General features: G+C 43.7%; 1 protein-coding gene and 1 long non-coding RNA gene across 3 annotated transcripts in view; one reads left to right on the top strand and one right to left on the bottom strand.

Moving 5' to 3' along the window:
* Nucleotides 1-2,114: 2,114 nt before the first annotated feature.
* Nucleotides 2,115-2,842, bottom strand: LOC121136923. The gene is made up of 2 exons (XR_005874107.1): nucleotides 2,758-2,842; nucleotides 2,115-2,305 (listed from the first exon to the last, which is right to left on the bottom strand). It is a non-coding gene; the product is annotated as an uncharacterized LOC121136923 (long non-coding RNA).
* Nucleotides 2,843-2,916: 74 nt separating this feature from the next.
* The window catches only part of Lin9 (lin-9 DREAM MuvB core complex component), a 42,158-nt gene continuing 24,845 nt past the window's right edge, over nucleotides 2,917-20,229 (top strand). The window contains exons 1-6 of one of the 2 annotated variants that reach the window (XM_040738466.1): nucleotides 2,917-3,013; nucleotides 10,754-10,786; nucleotides 13,772-13,866; nucleotides 14,594-14,698; nucleotides 17,661-17,794; nucleotides 19,525-19,650. In XM_040738466.1, the coding sequence (XP_040594400.1) occupies nucleotides 2,935-3,013; nucleotides 10,754-10,786; nucleotides 13,772-13,866; nucleotides 14,594-14,698; nucleotides 17,661-17,794; nucleotides 19,525-19,650 (572 nt within the window). In that variant the 5' untranslated portion in view covers nucleotides 2,917-2,934. Of the gene's footprint in view, nucleotides 3,014-3,469; nucleotides 3,615-10,753; nucleotides 10,787-13,771; nucleotides 13,867-14,593; nucleotides 14,699-17,660; nucleotides 17,795-19,524; nucleotides 19,651-20,229 lie in introns of those variants that run through there. The other variant, XM_040738467.1, reaches the window with a different exon arrangement.

The following is a 20,229-nucleotide window of genomic DNA, read 5'->3' as shown; positions in this document are numbered from 1 at the left end:
GAGTTCAAGGCCAGTCTAGTCTACAGACTGAGTTCTAGGACAGCTAGGACTATTTCATAGAGAAACCCTGTCTCAAAAGACAAGACAAAACAAACAACAACAAAAAACCCAAAAACAAACAGCAACAACAATAAAGAGAGATAATGGGATAAGCCTAAGCGAAGACCAAGCTTTCATAATTAGTAATAAGTCTCCATGTTATTTTGTGTGAGCTGGCGGCCCAAAGAAAAACCCATCCACAGCACACTGTCATCTGCAGGCAACTCAACAGTTGTAGAGTCCTCTCCAAGTGCCTCAGTTGGTTAGAGCCTCTTCCAGGCAGCTCAACTTCTGTTTCTTCTATGCAGTTCAGCAGGTCTCTCCTTCTTTCAGACTGCTTTGGCTGGTCTGCTTCTGCTGGACTTAACCTCTGCTTCTTCCAGGCAGCTGTGATTAGCTGAAAGTGACTTTCAGAAGTTTTCACTCTTTATACACTCTTGGAGTAGGGAGTATTTACTGAATCTAGTCAGTTTCAGGGACTTCCTGAAACTTTTTGTTTGTTTCTCAAGGCAGTTTCTCTGTGTAGCCCAGGCTGTCCTGGAACTTGCTCTGTAGACCAGGCTGGCCTCAAACTCACAAACATTGAGTGCTGGGATTAAAGGTGTGTGCCACCACTACGCAGCTCTGAAACTCTTTTGAGTTGTTAACTTCCTTGAGGTGTAATGCTCCTGCAGCATTTCATCTCCCTATAGAATATCCTGTTGTTTAACCTCCCTGAAAACATCTTAAGATATTTCCCTCTAAAATGGAAGGTTTTAATCTCAGGAAACTGCTACACAGCATGAAGTGTTGAGACTAAAGGAGTGCACCATCAAATCCAACGAGCTCAAGCATGTGTGTGAGCATGTATGTGAGTATGTATGTGTGTGTTTTAAAGTAAACAAGATAAGCTACAGATCACGTCATTTAAGTTGGACTGCACAATTAAAGGCAATTTATCCTATGGTTAATGTTCTGTTAGCAGAATGATGGTGTCCCCTTCAAAACTCACATTGAAATTCAGTCCCTCATGCAATGCTATTAAGCCATGACTGGAGACTGGCACCCTTACAGAGTTCAGCACTGAAGGAGACAGCACATCCTTCACCTCTGGAGATGTAACAGGAAGTTGGGCACCTGTGGAAGGAGAAAGCAGCCCTCGCCAATATTAGCACAACCACCTTGACATTTCCAGAATCCAGAACCGCGAGAAATAAATTTGTTGTTTACAAATTACTAAGTCACAAGATACTTTGTCATAGCGTCATAAGTGGATTAAGCTTGACCTCATTTTCAAGTTGATGAACACACCCAAACCCCTCGAAGGATCGGCTGATTCCACTCGTTAGAGACTGTGCTGCTGGTCAGGATGTGTTGAGGAAGTTCAGGTGGGGTCAGATGAACTCACAGGGCAAGGTTACTTTGTTTTAAACCGGCCTTTTGCTTTCTGTCACCCCCTCACCCAGTCACCCGGGGCCCAGCGCTGCTGTCTCCGAAGATGCTCAACACGCCCCACCCTGCGTTCTGCGGTTGGTACTATCTTAGGTGGTGGCAGTAGCAGCTGACCTAACCGCGGGGGACGGAGCCCTTAAGGTCTTTCGACTTTTAATTAAGACAAATGCTTTTGCCCTGCATTTTACAGCTGAGAATTTGAACCACAAGAATTAAGCTTGCCTGGAATGATTCAAACAGGAACCCGACTTCCGCCCTCAACTTCCACAGCCAGTAGAGCCGTCACCTGCTGCCCTCCCTTTTCCTGACCTGTCGTCTTCCACGGATTCTCCCAGGTCCTCCTCTTGTCTTTCTCCAACCTGCGCCTCACATTTTCGTTTGTTTCTAGACCATAAATGAAAACCTGCCATTCCTACCACTTAAAACCCCACTCTATCGCTCTTACCAAGTCCAACTTAGCCTTGGCAGGCCTGTCTGGATCCATTCTCACCTCACGGCACCGTCTTTTAACTTCTGAGTTCTAGAATTCACCCATCCACCCGCTTTTCCTTTTAAATGCCTAACTGCAGGATTCTCCGACCAGGCCCTCCTCATAAAGTCTTGGAGAAAAGACCCGGGAGATGGACCACGCTTGTTAAAGGAACTGTTCAAAAGCAGCCATGGTTTAATACCGTAAAGCGATACGGATGGGAACTGTGAAATCTTCCCCGGGGCTTCTTTCAGTTTGGGGGGGGGATTCTCCTGCATTACAGTCGGCCAGTGTCACTAGTATCTTCACCAAGCATCCTTAGTCACTGTGAGGCTCCCAGCTCACTACCGGTCTCGGGTGGAACGCCTGACAGAAAGAACGCAGGACAGGTCGCTAGCCGTCGTCGGCCTACACCAACTTGGTGACCTCTCAAGGTCTCACCCCGGCCGCTGGCAGCTCAGGTTCCGGCCAGGGCCGGCCAGGACCCCGCGCCTGTGACCTGCAGGCGAAGCGGACGCCGGGCGGCCTGGGCACTTGGGGGGGTGGAGGGGGGGACGGAGGCGCCCGAGAAACGCGGCTCGGGGAGCCGAGCACACGTTACTTCGGGCAGAGCCCCTCCGTGCCAAGCGACCGGGAACCCAGGACTGGTCCGCCGCGCCACCCGGCCGGGCCTCCCTCCCGCTCCCCTCAGGAAACAAACAGCCTGCAGTTCCCGCAGCCGCAGCGCGGGCCGCGCGCCGGGAGCGAGCGCAGGCGAGGGGGGTGGCGCGGGCGGGCGCATCGGGGCTGGCGCCGCGCCCCCCCGCGCTCGGCCCTACCGGGCCTGTCGGCGCGGCCTCCCCTGCCCTCCTTCCAGCCGGGTCCGGGGTGGAGGGGCAGCCCCGGACGCCCCCTCGGGGCAGGCTCGGGCGGAGCCGGGCGGCCTGGCGGGAGCAGGCGCCGCGGGCCGCGAGCTCCTCATTCGAACCTCCCTCGCAGACAGTCTCCGCCCCACAATGCACCGGGGCGGGCAGCCTTTGAAAAAGCGGCGCGGCTCGTTCAAGATGGCGGAGCTCGACCAGTTGCCTGACGAGAGTAAGTAGCGTCTCGGAGCAGCCCTCCTTCCCGCCGGCTGCCTGTCCCGAGGTCGCACCGGCCGAGTCCGGCTGCCGGGCAGGTGGGATGGCTGCCAGCCCACCGCAGTCCCCGGTCTCCCTACTCAGGCGCTACCGCCGCGTCGCCGCCTTTGTTATGGTGTCTGTGTGTCTGTTTCTGGGGTTGTGTGAGCGCCAGCGCCGGAAACCGAAAGCCCGGGAGTCCAGCCTGTCCTGACTGGAGTCGGCGGCTGCTCTCCCGGAGCGACCGCGGCCCCCGGCTGAGGTGGGCGAAGAGCGGCCCCCAGTCGCCGGCGCCGTTCCTCACTGCCCGCCCGGTTATGTAACTCGCCGGTCGGGGGCCGGGAGGGCTCGGGCTGGGCACCTCGGACTCAGCCCCTCTTCATGCCCGGGCCTCTGCTCCGATCCTGTGACAGCTCCGGCTCCTGCTGGCACTTGTGATCGCCCCGCCGCTCCCCCGGCCCCCCGTGTCCATCCTGGAAGTGTTTCCTTCCGTGTCACACTGGGTTGGCCCCTTCCCTTGGGACTACAGGTGGCCGTGGACCTTTCCGGAGATGATCCAGCTTGGCTACAGTGTTGAGGTAGCTCCATTCCCAGACTTCCTTCTTAGTGGATGTGTCTTAAGAAGATGGGGTGTCTTTACACGAGGGTGTGAGCTCCGCGGCGTACGTGGATGTCACTCAGCCCGACACCCACTCCTGTGCATTGCCCTACTTAACCTTCTTTACTCACTCACCTGTGCGCGGTCAGGGAAAGCACTGATTCTGCAACCTAGGGTCAAGGCAACAATTCTGTAATTCTCATATTGCACAAACTATAAAAAAACAGACATATTTTAATTGCAAAATGGTCTCGAATCAGCATGTACTATGTGGTGTGTATTTGTAGCACTTGGTCAGAGTATACAACAAAAGATTCTCGGGCGGGCGTGGTGCGTACACCTTTAGTCCCAGCACTCTGGAGGCAGGCAGAGGCAGGTGGATCTCCAAGTTCGAGGCCAGCCTGGTCTACAGAGCAGGTTCCAGGACAGCCAGGGCTACAACAGAGAAACCCTTCTTGGAAAAACGGACAAACCTGAGCAATCTGTGTTTAGAACAACTGTATTGTTTCTATGACATAGGAGTATTTTGTTTTTAACCATTTGGAGGCCCTCAACAGGACGACAGGACACAGAAACCCTGTCTCAAAAAGCCCCATCTCTGTTCGCAGTATCTGTAAAGGAAAAATTCAAGGTATCCTAATTCTGTTTTCTGTGAGGTCACACATTCCTTCATACATTCTTGTCAAAAGCTGAGGTTGCCGAGCTGGTGAAGACTTGTAGTCAAAGTGTTTTGTGTGTTAGCTTTGATTTGGATCAGTGCTAAGTGTCCAAAGAACTTTCTCAGTGATGGTATGTTCACTTTTCTGGCGTCCAGTAGGGTAGCCATTGGTCACATGTGACTGTAGAGCACTCCTGATGTGGCTAGAAGGGCTGAGGTGCTGTTTTGTTTTGTTTCCTTAATCTTGACTTGTATTATATGGTTGGTGATTACTGTATTGTATATACCATCTATGAGTTTTATTGTTATTGTTTGGAGAATTTGGTTGATTGTTGCTTAGGATGCTTGCAAATGTCACCGGCCATCTGAGCGTATTTTTCTAAGCTGGGCACAGTGACACATGTGTTAATCTCACATGCTGAGACAAAAGGATAGGCCCAAGTGGAGGCCAGCCTGGGCTGTGTGCTTTTATCCTGAGATGAGTGTGACTTCTCAGGGGCTGTCTCTCTTGCAGTGTGTTGGTGTGATTTGGTCAGCAGCCCCCAGAGCAGAGTCACTTAAGCGTTTGTCTCATACCTGCTGTTATGGCTAGTTCTGATGGCTTGATTGGACTGAGAAGTGCCAGGAGACTAGTAAAACACACCTCAAGGTGCATCTGTGAGCATACCTTCAGGAGAAGTCTTCTTACTGTTGCTCTTTTTTTTTTTTTTGGTTTTTACGAGACAGGGTTTCTGTGTATTGTTTTGGAGGCTGTCGGTCCAGCCCGGCCTCGAACTCACAGAGACTGTTGCTCTTTGTACAAACTTGAGGTTTATTTTGAGACTCAGGTATCAGCTACACTGTTTAATTAGCTATGTATAACCTAATCGTTTATATTACCACATAATGTCTCTGGTACTGGTACTTTGGTTGCGGGAGGGGTGTGTGGTGTGTGTGTGTGTGTGTGTGTGTGTGTGTGTGTGTGTGTGTTTAGTTAAACTACAGCTTTGTCAAAAGCAGGAATTGTATATTTGATTTGTTACACACTACCACAAACAGACTTAAAAGTCTTGGCTAAAATGGAACTGAATGTGGAATAATATTATTAATTAGAGCATGTTTTTGGGAAATGAAAGTAATTTCAGTTTGATATGAACAACATAGTTTATTTTTTTAGACCCAGTTTAGTTAAGGGAGCTTTGTAGTGTATTAGTTAGTAGCCCCTGTAACATCGATAATAAAAGCTATCATTTCCTGAGTACTTACTGGGACCAGGTGAAAAAAAGAACTCTCTCTCTCTCTCTCTCTCTTCCTCTCTCTCTCTCTCTCTCTCTCTCTCTCTCTCTCTCTCCCTCCCTTCCTCTCCCTCGATCTCTCTCTCTCTCTCTCTCTCTCTCTCTCTCTCTCTCTCTATCTATCTATCTATCTACACACACACATTTACTCATATCTTTTGTTTTTGCTTTCTGCTCATATGATCTTTACTTCAGTTGATGTAAGTACATGATTTTTAGATGTGGGAAAAACCTTTGCTCGAAGCTTCTATTCTTGAGCTCTTGCTATTTCACATCTCTTAGATGTTGCAGAGGGGCCATCAAACTTAAGAGATTCAAAACTTATCTCAGAATTCCTCCCTTGCACATGTGTACTCCAGTAGCTCCTGCCTTGATGACCATCAAACTTAAGAGATTCAAAACTTATCTCAGAATTCCTCCCTTGCACATGTGTACTCCAGTAGCTCCTGTCTTGATGACTGGTTGAGTTTTGTCTTCCTGTGCCTGAGCAGAAACCTAGTTACCTTTGGTGCTTTCTCCTCACTTCCATATTTAAACATTTACTCAGTCTTGGAGCTTTTACCTTCCGTATGACTCAGTTCTTACTTTTTTTTTCCCGAGAGGCTGTCCTAGAACTCACTCAGTAGACCAGGCTGGCCTCGAACTCATAGAGATCCGCCTGCCTCTGCCTCCAGGGACTAAAGGCGTGTGCCACCAACACTCAGCGCAGTTTTTACCGTCACCTAGCCTGGGTTGTCACCATTTCAGTAACCTACTCCTTTCCCACCTGTGAAGGTCAGAGGGATCCTGTCAGAGCAGAAATGTCTTCCTCCTGTTATCTTGTATTTTAATTCGGAGGCAGAGTCTCCATGTATATTATCTCTGGTTGTCCTGACTGAAATTGTAGACCATGCTGATCTTGAGCTTGCGGCATCCTACTTCTCTTCCTGGTCACTAGGATTGCAGGTGTATGCCATCATTCCCAGCCACCCCCTTGTTTAAAACCTTTTAGTGGCTAGTTCTAAGATGCATGTTCATTTGTATGGCTTCTCATGCCGTGTGAGTTGCTGTGTGCCATCATTCCCAGCCATCCCCTTGTTTAAAACCTTTTAGTGGCTAGCTCTAAGACGCATGCTCATTTGTACGGCTTCTCATGCTGTGTGAGTTGCTGGACTGTTTTTCTTCCCTGTGCTGCCGCGCTCCCTTTCCTCTGGTCTTTGCATTTGCTGTTCTCCAGGCTGCTCTCCTCTTCTTTAGAGTACCATGTTGAGAACCTTAAAGTTATTTTTAACTATATGTATATGTGTGTCTGCATGTGGGTATGTGCATGTGTGTGCAATGCCTGTAGATGCCAGGGGCATTGGATGCCCCTGGAGGTGGAGTTAGTTATAAGCGTCTGTGGGCCACCCAACATGGTTGCTAGGAACCAAACTCCAGTCCTCTGGAAGAGGAGAAAGTGTTTTAACTGCTGAACCACCGTCTCTCCAGCCTCCAGTTTAAGATTTTTTTGGGTTTTTTTTTTTTTTTTTTTTTTTGGTTTTTCGAGACAGGGTTTCTCTGTGGCTTTGGAGGCTGTCCTGGAACTCGCTCTGTAGACCAGGCTGGTCTCGAACTCACAAAGATCCACGTGCCTCTGCCTCCCGAGTGCTGGGATTAAAGGCGTGCACCACCAACGCCCGGCTCCAGTTTAAGATTTTGAGGTTGGCCGGGCGTTGGTGGCGCACGCCTTTAATCCCAGCACTCGGGAGGCAGAGGCAGGCGGATCTCTGTGAGTTCGAGGCCAGGCTGGACCGACAGCCTCCAAAACAGAGAAACCCTGTCTCATAAAACCAAAAAAAAAAAAAAAAAAAAGATTTTGAGGTTGTTTTTGGTCCTCTGTGGCAAGTATGTCTTCTTGAAGTGTTTCCATTCCACTGTATGGCTTCTCGGGGGGCTGTCTCACTTGTAGTCACATAGTTGTTAGTGTGATTTTTGGTCAGCAGCCCACCAGAGCAGAGCTACTTACTGCTTTTTCTCATGCCTGGTGTGGTGGTGAATTCTGATAGCTTGATTGGATTGAGAAATACGTAGATCAGTGCAGCACACCTGTGTACCGTGAGCGTACCTTCAAAACAAGGCTCTGACCTTATAAACGGATTTGTCCCTGGTGGGTTCATGTGATAGCATTATTGGAGGTGGGGAAAGGTAGGTGGGGCCCAGTTGGGGAAAGTAGGTCAGGGGGCTCTGTCCGTGGTCATTACGTGTTGTTACCTTGGCATCTTCCTGTCTTCCTTTCTCTCTTTTGTCCTGGCCATCACATCGACTCTCTGCTTTTCCGTGCCCTCTATACCATAATGAAATGAATGAGGAACCTCTGGAACCTTGAGCAAAACAAATCTCCCCAACTTTAAGTTGTTTAGTCAGATATTCCTGCCACAGTAATTGAGAATGGCTGGGAATACACCTGCATTCCCACCTCTAAGCACACCCTGCTTTCATCTTTCCATTCAAGCCCCCCCCCCAGCACAATGATCATTTTCTCCATCAGATACTCAATCTAAACTAACTTCTCAGGGCTTTTATTCCCCCTTCTGCTTGGCCTCCCATGTTTTGACCTGCTTTTGGGGTGCATGGGGGTTCCTTTTGATTTTATAGCTAGTTCTTTTCAGATGTTACCTCCGTGGAAGCTTGCCCTAACTCCTGCTTATGTTCTTTATAGTAACTGTCATGAAGTATAATTACTGATTTATGTAGTTATTTGTTGTATGTCTCTTTGCACTAGCATACAAACTCTGAGATTGGAGGCTTTGATGGTGGCCTCTGCTTTCAAACTGCTTATGCCAAGCATTTAGTAAATACTGGTTGAATGTTGAATAAATGGAACTGGTTAGAACAGGATTCTAACTTAACCAGATGTTTTTAAACTGATGGGTAATTTGGACAGATGATGTAGTGTGACCCCATCTGAAAATTGGCCATGTGTTATGTAGATTGTCCTAAGCACTTTTGTTTATATTTACTTGTTTACTCTCTGTTTTTCACATGAAGAAGCAACAGCACAGTTGTGGAAAATAACATAGCAAGGAAATAGCAGAGCCAAGTTCTACACAGGAGCCAAGAGAAGATCTGTCTGTCTGTCTGTCTGTCTATCTATCTACCTACCTACCTACCTACCTATCTGTTTGTTTTCTGGGCAGGGCATCTTTGTATAGCCCTGACTATCCTGGAACTCACTCTGTAGAGCAGGCTGTCCTCGAACTCACAGAGATCCGCCTGCCTCTACCTCCCGTGTGCTGGGATTGAAGTATGTGTGTGGGGTGGTGTATGCATATAAGTGTAGGTGCTCACAGAGGCCAGAGGTTTCAGATCCCCTAGAGCTGGAGTCGCAGATGATTAAGAACTGCCCAGCACAGGTGTGGGGACTGAACTCAGTTCCTCTGCAAGAGCAGTGCAGACTCTTAGCTGCACAGCCATCGCTCCTGTTGTTGCTATACTGCCTCTCACAACAAGGCAAAGGAGTAAGTCAGAATCCTCAAGCTATGACTCCACCTTTGTGGGATAGAGATGAACACCCTGTGACTTTACCTTTTTCTCAGAACCCTGTTCAAATGGCCCTTTCAGAGAAGCTAATTCATGAAAATAGTCTGTCCTGCCACACTCCTCTGTCACCTGCTTCACTTTTCCACAGCTCATCATCACCTGGCTCGGGTGCTTGCTTGTCCCCTGACTGAAGCAGGAGCGCCACCCCGCAGGCAGGGACTCTGACTTAGTTCCTTGCTGTGGTGTCTCTGCTGCCCGAGCAGGAGCAGCACTCAGACAGCAGGCAGGCAGTGTCTACCCTTGTTTTCCTGGAGTGAACTGCATTCTCCTGGGTCCTTGGTGATTGTCTGTTCTGCCCACCTTACTGTTTCTTGGCTGTATTTTATTTGAAGCTTCCTAGTAGAGTTTTTATTTGTTTATTTTGTGTTACTATGGGTTGAAGGTAATAGGCAAGTACTCAACCCAGCTGTATCCCCAGCCCTTCTAAGAAAATTTTATGGCTTTCTCCCCCTACTCCCTTACCCATGATTTGAACCTTTGAACATTAAACTGCAAAAACCCTATTGACTCTCCTATTTCTACCACTCATAGATCCTGCCTTCACTGTTAACAGATACTGTAGCTCTGAGTTTCTCACAATGGGTTACCTGCCACAGATCCCCTAAAGAGCTTTATTAATAATAGATTCTGCATGTAGGAGGTGCTCCCTGGTTATTCTATTATAATTATATCTAGTGACTTCCTCTATATGCATGCTAGTCCTGCTTGGGTGTTCTGAACTCCATTTTCCTGTGTAGATCTTTAAGTATTGTACATACTTGCCGTCTAAAGTTTCAGGGACTTATTTTTGGCTATGAGAGTCTCTGGATCATGTCTATTCTCTGTTTTCTCTGTCCTGTTACCTCTTCTGATTTTTGTTCTGATAATGTGAGTGTTCTTTCTCTTTTCCTCCAGTGCTAGAGCACTTTTGAATGAGGATGAAAAACTACTTCTGTCCTTACTCATTTTTCTGTCAGAATGATTTCCAGTTGCTGTCACAGTTTCCACAGACAGGCCAAGTCTCTGCAGTTTTTTGGTTTTGGATTTTTGGTTTTTCGAGACAGGGTTTCTCTGTATTGTTTTGGAGGCTGTCCTGGAACTCAAGAGATCCGACTGCCTCTGCCTCCCGAGTGCTGGGATTAAAGGTGTGTGCCACCACCACCCGGCTTGTCTCTGCAGTTCTTAAGTTGAGTGCCAGGCTACTTATTCCTTTCCTTTCCCAGACAGGGCCAGGGTATCCATCCAGGAGCCACCATGGAGCCCAGGCTTGCTTTGAACCTGTGACAGTCCTCTCCCTGCCTTTTATATGTTAGGACTTCAGACATGATCCACCGTGCACAGCTCTGCACTTACTTTGCATATCCAACCATCATATTGAGCTCAATATAGCTCAAACTAAATGGAACACTTTTATACCTAAACCAAGTTCTTTTCCTTTAACTTCAATTATGAGATATATATTGATTTGGGTTTTTTGGGGGGAGGGGGTTGTTGTTTTTTACTTGTATTTTTGAGACAAGGTCTCACTGTGTAGCCTTGGCTAGCCTGGAACTCACTTATATAGACCAGGGTGGCTTGGAACTCATAGAGATCCACCTTTAAAGGCATACACCATCATACCCACCTGATCTGTTTTATTTTTAATTTCAGGCTCTTCAGCAAAAGCCCTTGTTAGTTTAAAAGGTAAGAGTCGTGCTTTTCTAAATATATATAACAATTTGAATATATTCTTCTTTTCCTTCAGTTATGTGTGACTCATTGCATTGACTCAAGTATTAACTTTTCACTTTAGAGAATTGATCTTTATTTGCTAGTAATTAAGAAAAAATTTCCTAAAGTTAGGGCTTAAAGAATATCTTTTGTGCCGGGCGGTGGTGGCGCATGTCTTTAATCCCAGCACTCGGGAGGCAGAGGCAGGCGGATCTCTATGAGTTCGAAGTCAGGCTGGACCGACAGCCTCAAAAACAATACAGAGAAACCCTGTCTCAAAAAACCAAAAAAAAAAAAAAAAAAAAAAGAATATCTTTTGTTTTTGTTTTTGTTTTTGTTTTTTGAGATGGCTTAGCAGTCACTATGCAGACCAGACTGGCCTAGCCTAGAACTCACAGAGACCCACCTACCTCTACCTCCTTTTTGAAGTCACCATACCGTGCTTGAGGAACCTGTTAATTAGAGCTGGGGTGGAGCTTAGCTGTAGAGTGCTTGCCTAAGCTCTCTGTTTAGTGTCACTGCTGTAAAACATTCGAAACATTCAAGAAACCTGTGCTGAGCTTACATGGATATTGATAAGAACATTGCATGTTCTCTGAACTGAAAGAACCAGATTTTTCTGCAAGAGGAGGAGGTGGTGGTGACATCCTGGACCCAATGGACCTCCTGCCTCAGCCTCTATCTGACTTAACGCTTTTTGTGGTTTTGTTTTTATTTATTTTTGTTGCTTTATTTTTTTGAGACATGGTTTCACTGGATATAGCCCTGACTGACAGAGCTCAGTGTTTAGACCAGACTGGCCTCAGACTTGGCTAATCTTCTTGCCTCTGCCTCTCTAGTACTAGGATTACAAGAATGCCCCATAGTAGTTATTGTGTCTTTTGAAAGAGGATCTCATAGCCTAGGTTGGCCTCAAGATCCTTACGTAGCTGAGGCTGGCCGTGAACTACTAATCCTGCCTCAGGCTTCCTAGTGTTAGGGTTACAGAACACCACCACACCTGCTCCAACTAATATATTTCTTAGGGAAAAAAATTAGAGAATGTTGGTAACCAACTATAGAAAATTAAGAACCATCATATATATCAGTTTTATTATATATGTATTTAAACATATGTCTGCATTTAAACATAATTCTTTACAAAAATTAAATTTATTCTCCTTTATTTTGTATATCTAATCATTTAATTGATAGGACTTTTTTCTGGTTTTTTGCATAACACTAAAGACATTTCTTTGAATTAAGAAGAATGGCTGAGCATGGTGACTCATGCCTGTAATCCCAACTGTTCTGGAGGCTAAGGCAGGAGGATTGCTGTGACTCTGAGGTCAATCTGGGATGTAGGAATGTGCTACAACACCATACCATACTATATTAATTTCCCTATGCCGCGTGTCACGCATGGAAGCAAAAATCATTTAGAAAAGTCCTCTAGGAAGCTAGGTGTTAGCCCATGCCACAGTCTCAGTACTTGGGAAACATAGAACAAAAGGATCACTCTAGTTTCATAGACAGCCTTGGCTGCACAGTGAATCCCAGGCCACCCTGGGAAGCATAGTGAGAGTATGTCTCAAAACAAAAACAAATAGAATTAAAAGGGTTTTATTCTTTATTTTCCATTGTCCTGCTTTTGGTTAGAATTTTATTTTTAAAATATGAAATTGTTCTTAACAGTAAAAAAATTATTAAAAACCTAAAGCCCAAACAAAAACCTGTATATTTCATATAGAAATGTAATGCTTTGCTGGGTGGTGGTGGCGCACACATTAATCCCAGCACTTAGGAGGCAGAGACAGGAGGATCTCTGTGAGTTGGAGGCCAGCCTGGTTTACTGGGCAAGTTTCAGGACAGCCTCCAAAGCTACAAAGAAACCCTGTCTCGAAAACCAAACAAACAAACAAAAAAACCAAAGAAAGTAATACTTTCAAGATGCATTGTTTTATCATATTGTTAAAAGAATGGACAGAAAACACAGGTGAGGTTTTTGATATTGTTTTTTTTTTTTTTTTTTGTGGTTTTTCGAGACAGGGTTTCTCTGTATTGTCTTGGAAGCTGTCCTGGAACTCGCTTTGTAGACCAGGCTGGCCTCGAACTCACAGAGATCCACCTGCCTCTGCCTCCCGAGTGCTGGGATTAAAGGCGTGCGCCACCAACGCCTGGCTGATATTGTTTTTTTTAGTTTAAAAAAAAATGTAATTGTGTGGGGCTGGAGAGATGGTTCAGTGGTCAGGAGCACTGGCTGTTCTTCCAGAGGATCCCAGCTCAATTCCCAGCAACCACATGGCAGCTCATCAGTCAGCTGTAATTCAAGGTCTGAAGGATCCAATGGCCTTCTTTGGCCTCTGCAGGTGCCATGCATTCACCTCGTGCACAGAAATAGAGGTAGGAAAAACACCATGCACATCAAATAATAAGATTTTTAAAAACTGTATTGTTTGAGTGTGGATGTGTACTACAGTGTTTAATGGCAGTCAGGGAACAACTTTCAGGAGTCAGTTGTCTCCTTCCACTGTGGGTTCTAGGGATCAAACTCAGACTGGGTCTTCAGATCTCTCTCAATTGCCTTTGATCTAAGCCGTATCTCTGGCCTGAGATGTTTCTTTTGTTTCTAGTAAACTAAATTATTACAGTCACATTGTAACTGTTTCACATTAGTATTTACTTCATTTATTTATTTATTTATCTTTTTATTTTATGTGCATTGGTGTTTTGCTTACATGTAGGTCTGTATGAAGGTGCCAGATCTCCTGGAACAAGAATTATACACAGGTGTGAGCTGCCATGTGGGTGCTGGGAATTGAACCTGGGTCTTCTGGAAGAACAGCCAGTCCTCTTAACCACTGGGCTATCTCTCCAGCCCCCCATATATTTACCACTACTACTACAAGGTAGTAGTGTTCATGCTATAATATCCTTTGAGCTAACCTTACACTTATTAGTATCAATTATTTGTTACAGAGGGAAGTTTATCTAACACATGGAATGAAAAGTACAGTTCTTTACAGAAAACTCCTGTTTGGAAAGGCAGGAATGCGGGCCCTGCTGTAGAAATGGTAAGCCAAGCTTCCCTGAAAGACACAGGATCTCTCACTGAAGTGTGTGGTTGTGTGCATAAGTTCACGTAGCACAAAAATAGTTTTACAAGGTCCCACCCGCTCCAGCTGTAAGTATTTTCATTTTAACATGTCATTGAGCAGTATTTGATTTTGGCCTCTAACTCACAGAGATCTGCCTACCTATGTCCCTGGCTCCTGAGTGCTGGGATAGTACCATATATTTTTGGTACTTATGGGTTTTTAGTTCTAAGGAAAGCTAACGGTTATCTGACATATATTATAGATTTTTATTTACAGTTAGAAGTTTGATAAACTTTTGACATTAGATATAATATAATAGTAAAGCCATTTAGGCATACTCTTCTCAAGTGATGTAGTGTCCTTGTCTAACCTAACCCTCTGCAGCAGATAGCATGTAATAGCCTCTTCATATTAACCAACTTAATTTGAGCTGGAATTCCAGAACATGTTTTCCTGTGTTCTCTATGCAAGGTTGCCAGTGGGCCACAGAGATGTGGGTTCTAGTTTTAGGTTTATCATCATTGCAGAAATACATATTTAAATAATTTGCTAATTTAAGATGTTTATTTTGGCTCTGTGTGCCTTGTGCTCCTCATTTATAGTCCAATACTGCTGATAATCTAGAGTTAGCTCTGCTTTCCAGATCTAATTTGCACTTGGAACAAAAACAAGAAACATTCATTAAGCTAAAATTCTATCATAGCCTTTCAGAAATTCAAAAAGAAGTCGACTCTTTTCTGATGAAGATGATAGACAAATAAATACAAAGTCACCGAAAAGAAACCAGAGAGTTGCAATGATTCCACAGGTATGTATGTGTTGAAGTTTGTTTCATGTGAAGGATGTGAATAATTGTGCAATGTGATAGTTTGTATTTATTCTGTTACATTTTGAACAGCATTCTTTAAGTCAGTCTTGCTGCTCAGCAATTATTTTTACTAACCTAGAAAATTCAGTGTTTATTGATTTACTTAAACTAGGTAGGAAGCCAGTTGTGACTCTCTAAGCATGAAGGTTGTGGACACATAAGTAAAATAGACTTGGTAATATGGATTCGATTTTTACACTAAAATAAGTGAGAAAGGAAATGTTTAACTTTGTCATGAGAAGTGTGATGAAAAGTTTCCAGAAGAGAAAACAATACAGTATAAAATGGGATTTCCTTTTTGTATTGTTTTTTTCGGGAGGGGTGCTGTGGATCAAATCTAGGATGTCTCATATGCTAGGCTTTTCCACTGAGTTATTTTATTTTGTTTTATTTATCCTATTTTATTTTTGATACTTAAGAAGTTTTGGCTGGTGAGATACTCAGAGTAAAGACTCTTGTCACCAAAGCCAAATAACCTGAATTCTGTCACTGGAACTCACATGGTGGAAGAAGAGAACTGATACCTGCCTGCAGGCTGTCCTGTGACCACCATATGGACAGTGTGGCACAGACGGGCGCGCACACGCACACATGTGTACACACACACACACACACACACACACACATATGGGCACACATTTGGAAAGTAAACAAATGTAATTTTAAAAATCTAAAGTCATAATGGGCATGTAATAAAGGAATGAAACTTAGCTAAGAAAGTATGACCTTTAACAATAATGTGGTTTTTCTCAAACAAGCTTTTTTTTGTTTTGTTTTGTTTTGTTTTACGAGACAGGGTTTCTCTGTATTGTTTTAGAGGCTGTCGGTCCAGCCCAGCCTCGAACACACAGAGATCCGCCTCTCTCGGCCTCCCGACTGCTGGGATTAAAGGTGTGCGCCACCACCGCCTGGCCAGACCAGCTTTATAACTTCTGATATAACTTCTGTTATTCTTTTATTATTCCCCTAACATGTTATAAGACAAAATTTTGCATACAATGCTTAGAACTCAGCATTTAGCCTAGGCTGGTCTCAGACTTAATCATTCTTGTTTCAGACTCCCAAGTACTGGGATAACAGGAGTGTACCTCCATGACCAACTTCTTTGTGATGATTATAATGATAAAATATCATGTTCCATAGAATGAACAAAATGCGTCTTGAACTTTTAAAACATCAAGGACAAATGTATATAAGTACCTGACAAGGAAATAAAACATGATTTCTTTGATAGTAAAAATCCAATGTGTTGGTTTAGTAGGTGTTGGACACAATATCAAATGGATTTAAAAACTAGTTAAGGGGGCTGGAGAGAGGCTCAGTGATCAAGAGCACTGACTGCTCTTCCAGAAGATCTGGGTTCAAGCCAGCACCCACAGGGCAGCTCATACCTATCTGTAACTCCTCACACAGACATACATGCAGACAAAACACCAGTGCATATAAATTAAAAATAAATTAATTAATTTGTAAAAAACTAGCTAAGGGGCTGGAGAGATGGCTCAGAGGTTAAGAGCACTGACTGCTCTTCCAGAGGTCCTGAGTTCAATTCCCAGCAACCACATGGTAGCTCACAACCATCTACAATTCAATCTGGTGCCCTCTTCTGGTATATAGACAGAACACTGTATATGTAATAAATAAATAAATCTTAAAAAAACTAGCTAAATATCAATTGTTAGACTTTGACAAAGCTGTGTTACTATAATAATCTGGGTAAGTTGCAAATATAACAATAGTTTGGTCTTTATCACTGGAGCTGTCTTGACCCAGCTCTAACCATGGCTGCTTTCCAGGCACATCTCCTAGGACTGATTTACAGTCTTTTTCTTCTTCTGAGCAATTAGAACAAAGAACACAGGACAAATGAAAGACAGGACATCCTTAAATATGTAAAAAAAAAAAAAATTACACCCAAATTCCTCTTCCTTAGTCCGAACAGCCCTAGTTGTCATTGTCATTTATGTGATGTAGCTTATTCCCCCCCTTTTTTTTTTTTTTTTTTTTTTTTCGAGACAGGGTTTCTCTGTGGCTTTGGAGGCTGTCCTGGAACTCACTCGGTAGACCAGGCTGGCCTCAAACTCACAGAGATCCGCCTGCCTCTGCCTCCCAAGTGCTGGCATTAAAGGCGTGCACCACCAACGCCCGGCCTTCTTTCCCCTTCTAGTCATCTCCTCTAAGTCTTCATTTGTCTGTCTGGTTTCGTAGTTGTTGTTTGGGTGGGTTTTTTGCCTTTTGTTTTTCTGGTGCTGAGAACTGAACCCAGGACTTTGTATTCCTGGGCAAGTGCTCTATCACCAAGCTCAGCTTGGCTATGTGTTGACTTAAAGAACACAGTCCACAGCTGAAGAAGTATTAAGATCCAACATGTGTTGAGTATTTACTGTGTATCGGGTACTGTCCTAAGCATTTCATGTGTATTTACTTAGATTTAATTTTTTCTGACTCATGAAGTCTGTAAGTATTTCACTGCATCTGTTTTTCCTGCCTAACTAAACTGAAATTATCTTATAGTTCACATTTCCTTTTTAGAGTATAGAACCTGAGGCTTTAACTTAGGTTTTGTGTGTGTGTGTGTGTGTGTGTGTGTGTGTGTGTGTGTGTGTGTGTGTGTGTGTGTGTGTGTGTACGTACATAGCTTGTTTTCTCCTTCCACTCTGTGCTGACCTGTGGACTCATGTTAGGAGACTTAGCAGCAAATGTCTTTATGTTAAACCACATTGCCAGACTGAGGTTTTTACCCGTGTTATTAGGAGGTTTGCTTGTTAACAAATTCCATGTTGAATATTGAATCTTTTTGAATACTTAAATATGATCTAACTCTTTATAAATGCATTTAGTATTGCAAATGTTCATTTTTATTTAATGAAGCTATAATTCATCTTTTTTTTTTTAATGTTAGAAATTTACAGCAACAATGTCAACACCAGATAAGAAAGCATCGCAGAAGATTGGTTTTCGATTACGGAACCTACTCAAACTTCCCAAAGCACATAAATGGTGCATTTATGAGTGGTTCTATTCAAATATAGACAAGTAGGTATCACTGCTCGTATCACTAATGTTGCTTGAACTGAAAACTAGCTTTTTCCCATTATAAGCTGTCACATCTTCTGTAAGTCTACATTCTCTTTTTTATTTATTTTTATTTACTACGAATATGTATGTATGCCTGCATGACTTTATGTACACCATATGTGTGTAGGTGCCCGCAGAAGTCAGAGGGTGTAGGATCCCCTAGAGCTGGAGTATTAGGCAGTTGTAAGCTGCTGTTTGTAGGAATTGAACCCAGACCCTCTGCAAGAGCAATATAGGCTCTTAACTACTGATCCGGCTCTTTGGCCACCCCCCCACCCCCTTTTTTTCTTCCTTTAAATCCTTTGTTTTAGGGACAAGGACAAGACAAGGTCTTGCGTTGCTCAGACTTGTCTTGACTTCTTGGGTTCAAATGATTTTATTTTTAAAAGCTCTGACTGACCTGGTAGAGCAGGCTGGAGATCTGCCCACCCCCCTTCCTGACTTCAGCTGATCCTCTTCCTCAGTCTCCAAAGTAGCTGAGTACAGGTGTGTGCCACCATACCCAGTGTAGAGTCCATTTCAGTTTACTTAATTCCTGTTTTTACTACAGTTTTCTCTCTCCTTTTCCTGCCTCTGTAAGAAGTTATACATTTTGTGAGAAGTTGTAAATGAAAGCATAATTTCCATATCATAACTAGCAACTACTACAGAATAAGTGACCTTACATCAAAGCACCATCACCTGCAACCAGTGAGATTTGTTTTACAAATCTGGAGAAATAGACAAATCATTCCATTTACAGCCGTTATTTAGACACTTTATACAGGAATTTTGAGTAGCACATCGAGATTGGCTGAAATCCAAGTACTATACAATAGGTTTATTGACGAACGTCTCTGATTCTGATCTGTCTCCTGTGCCTGTTCGTTATGGGCAGTTGCTTGGTTGGCTGTTGATCTGTATTTCCCTTCTGTCCTCCAAAAACAGTTGCTTGCTCAGAAGCTTGTAAAGTTCATGGGTATTCACATGTGTGTGCTAAAACTGCACCTTTCATTTTTCAAACGCATGAGTTGAATTTTTTCGATGGTTTTGGTGTGATCATTTTGGGAGTGACCAAAACTACCCCAACCCTCTAGAGTGCTCCAGTGTTCTAAGGCTTGGTTAATCCCAAAGAGGACAGGGCTCCTTGGCGATGGCTTTTCCTTTGGGGCAAAGATACTTGGTAGTTAATATTGTTTGTCTTTATCAAATGTAATGCCAGAGCCAGAGGATAGTCCCAGATGGAGATCTGAGCAAACTACCTGTCACACCCGGTCTCCTGGAACCTTGGAACTAGACTGATTTCCTGAATGACTCAACACTTTAGGTAGTTCATCTACCAAGTACCTTTTCAACCCTTTGAATTTCACCTACATACAATTTAGAAGTAGAAATTGGGCACATTGTGATTAGTATGATATAAAAAATCAGAATGTATGTGGTTTTTGTTTTTTGTTTTTTGTTTTTTTTTGAGGCAAGGTTTCTTGTAATCCAGGTTGTTCTCAACCTTGCTTTGTCCCTATGTAGCTACAAATGTGATGTGGCTGAGGTTGGCCTTGTGCTTTTGATTTTCCTGCCTTTCTTCCCAAGTGCTGGAATTAAAGGTGTGGACCACTATACCCAGCTTTGAAAGGTAGATTTTAGATTTTGTTTAAGAAAGTAACACATTAAGGATTAACCAATAAAATAAAATCATTTTTATTTTACAGGCCACTTTTTGAAGGTGATAATGACTTCTGTGTATGCCTAAAGGAATCTTTTCCTAATTTGAAAACAAGAAAATTAACAAGAGTAGAATGGGGAAAAATCAGGCGACTAATGGGAAAACCACGGAGGTAAAAATAACTTTTTTTGTTTAATGTTAATAAATAGTTAATAGTATCATTGTAGCTCTGGCTTACCTGGAACTCACTATACAGACTAGACTGACCTTGAACATACAAAGATCTACCTGCCTTTGCCTCTCAAGTGCTGAGATTGTAGACATACTCAACCTCATACAGTACCTTAACTTTTTTGTTTTTTGTTTTTTTGTTTTTCGAGACAGGGTTTCACTGTGGCTTTGGAGGCTGTCCTGGAACTCGCTCTGTAGACCAGGCTGGCCTCGAACTCACAGAGATCCGCCTGCCTCTGCCTCCCGAGTGCTGGGATTAAAGGCGTGCGCCACCAACGCCCAGCTTGTACCTTAACTTTTTAAGTCTTCAAATGACTAGTACCAAAACATAACTTTTCAGAATAATTGATTATATGTTAAATATATCATATTAATGAACTTTAATATAAGAGCTTTGTATACTTAGAATAAAATATACAATTTCATTTTTTCTGATCACAGAGATTTTTAATATATTACTGTTTTTAAGATTTGTTTTTAAGATTTATTATGTATACAGTGTTCTCCTTGCATGTATGCT

This window comes from Mesocricetus auratus, unplaced genomic scaffold, assembly GCF_017639785.1.
Source record: "Mesocricetus auratus isolate SY011 unplaced genomic scaffold, BCM_Maur_2.0 Super-Scaffold_100676, whole genome shotgun sequence".
NCBI classification, from domain to species: domain Eukaryota; kingdom Metazoa; phylum Chordata; class Mammalia; order Rodentia; family Cricetidae; genus Mesocricetus; species Mesocricetus auratus.
The sequence above is the reverse complement of the archived record's forward strand: the minus strand, read 5'-3'. Positions and strand labels throughout refer to the sequence as shown.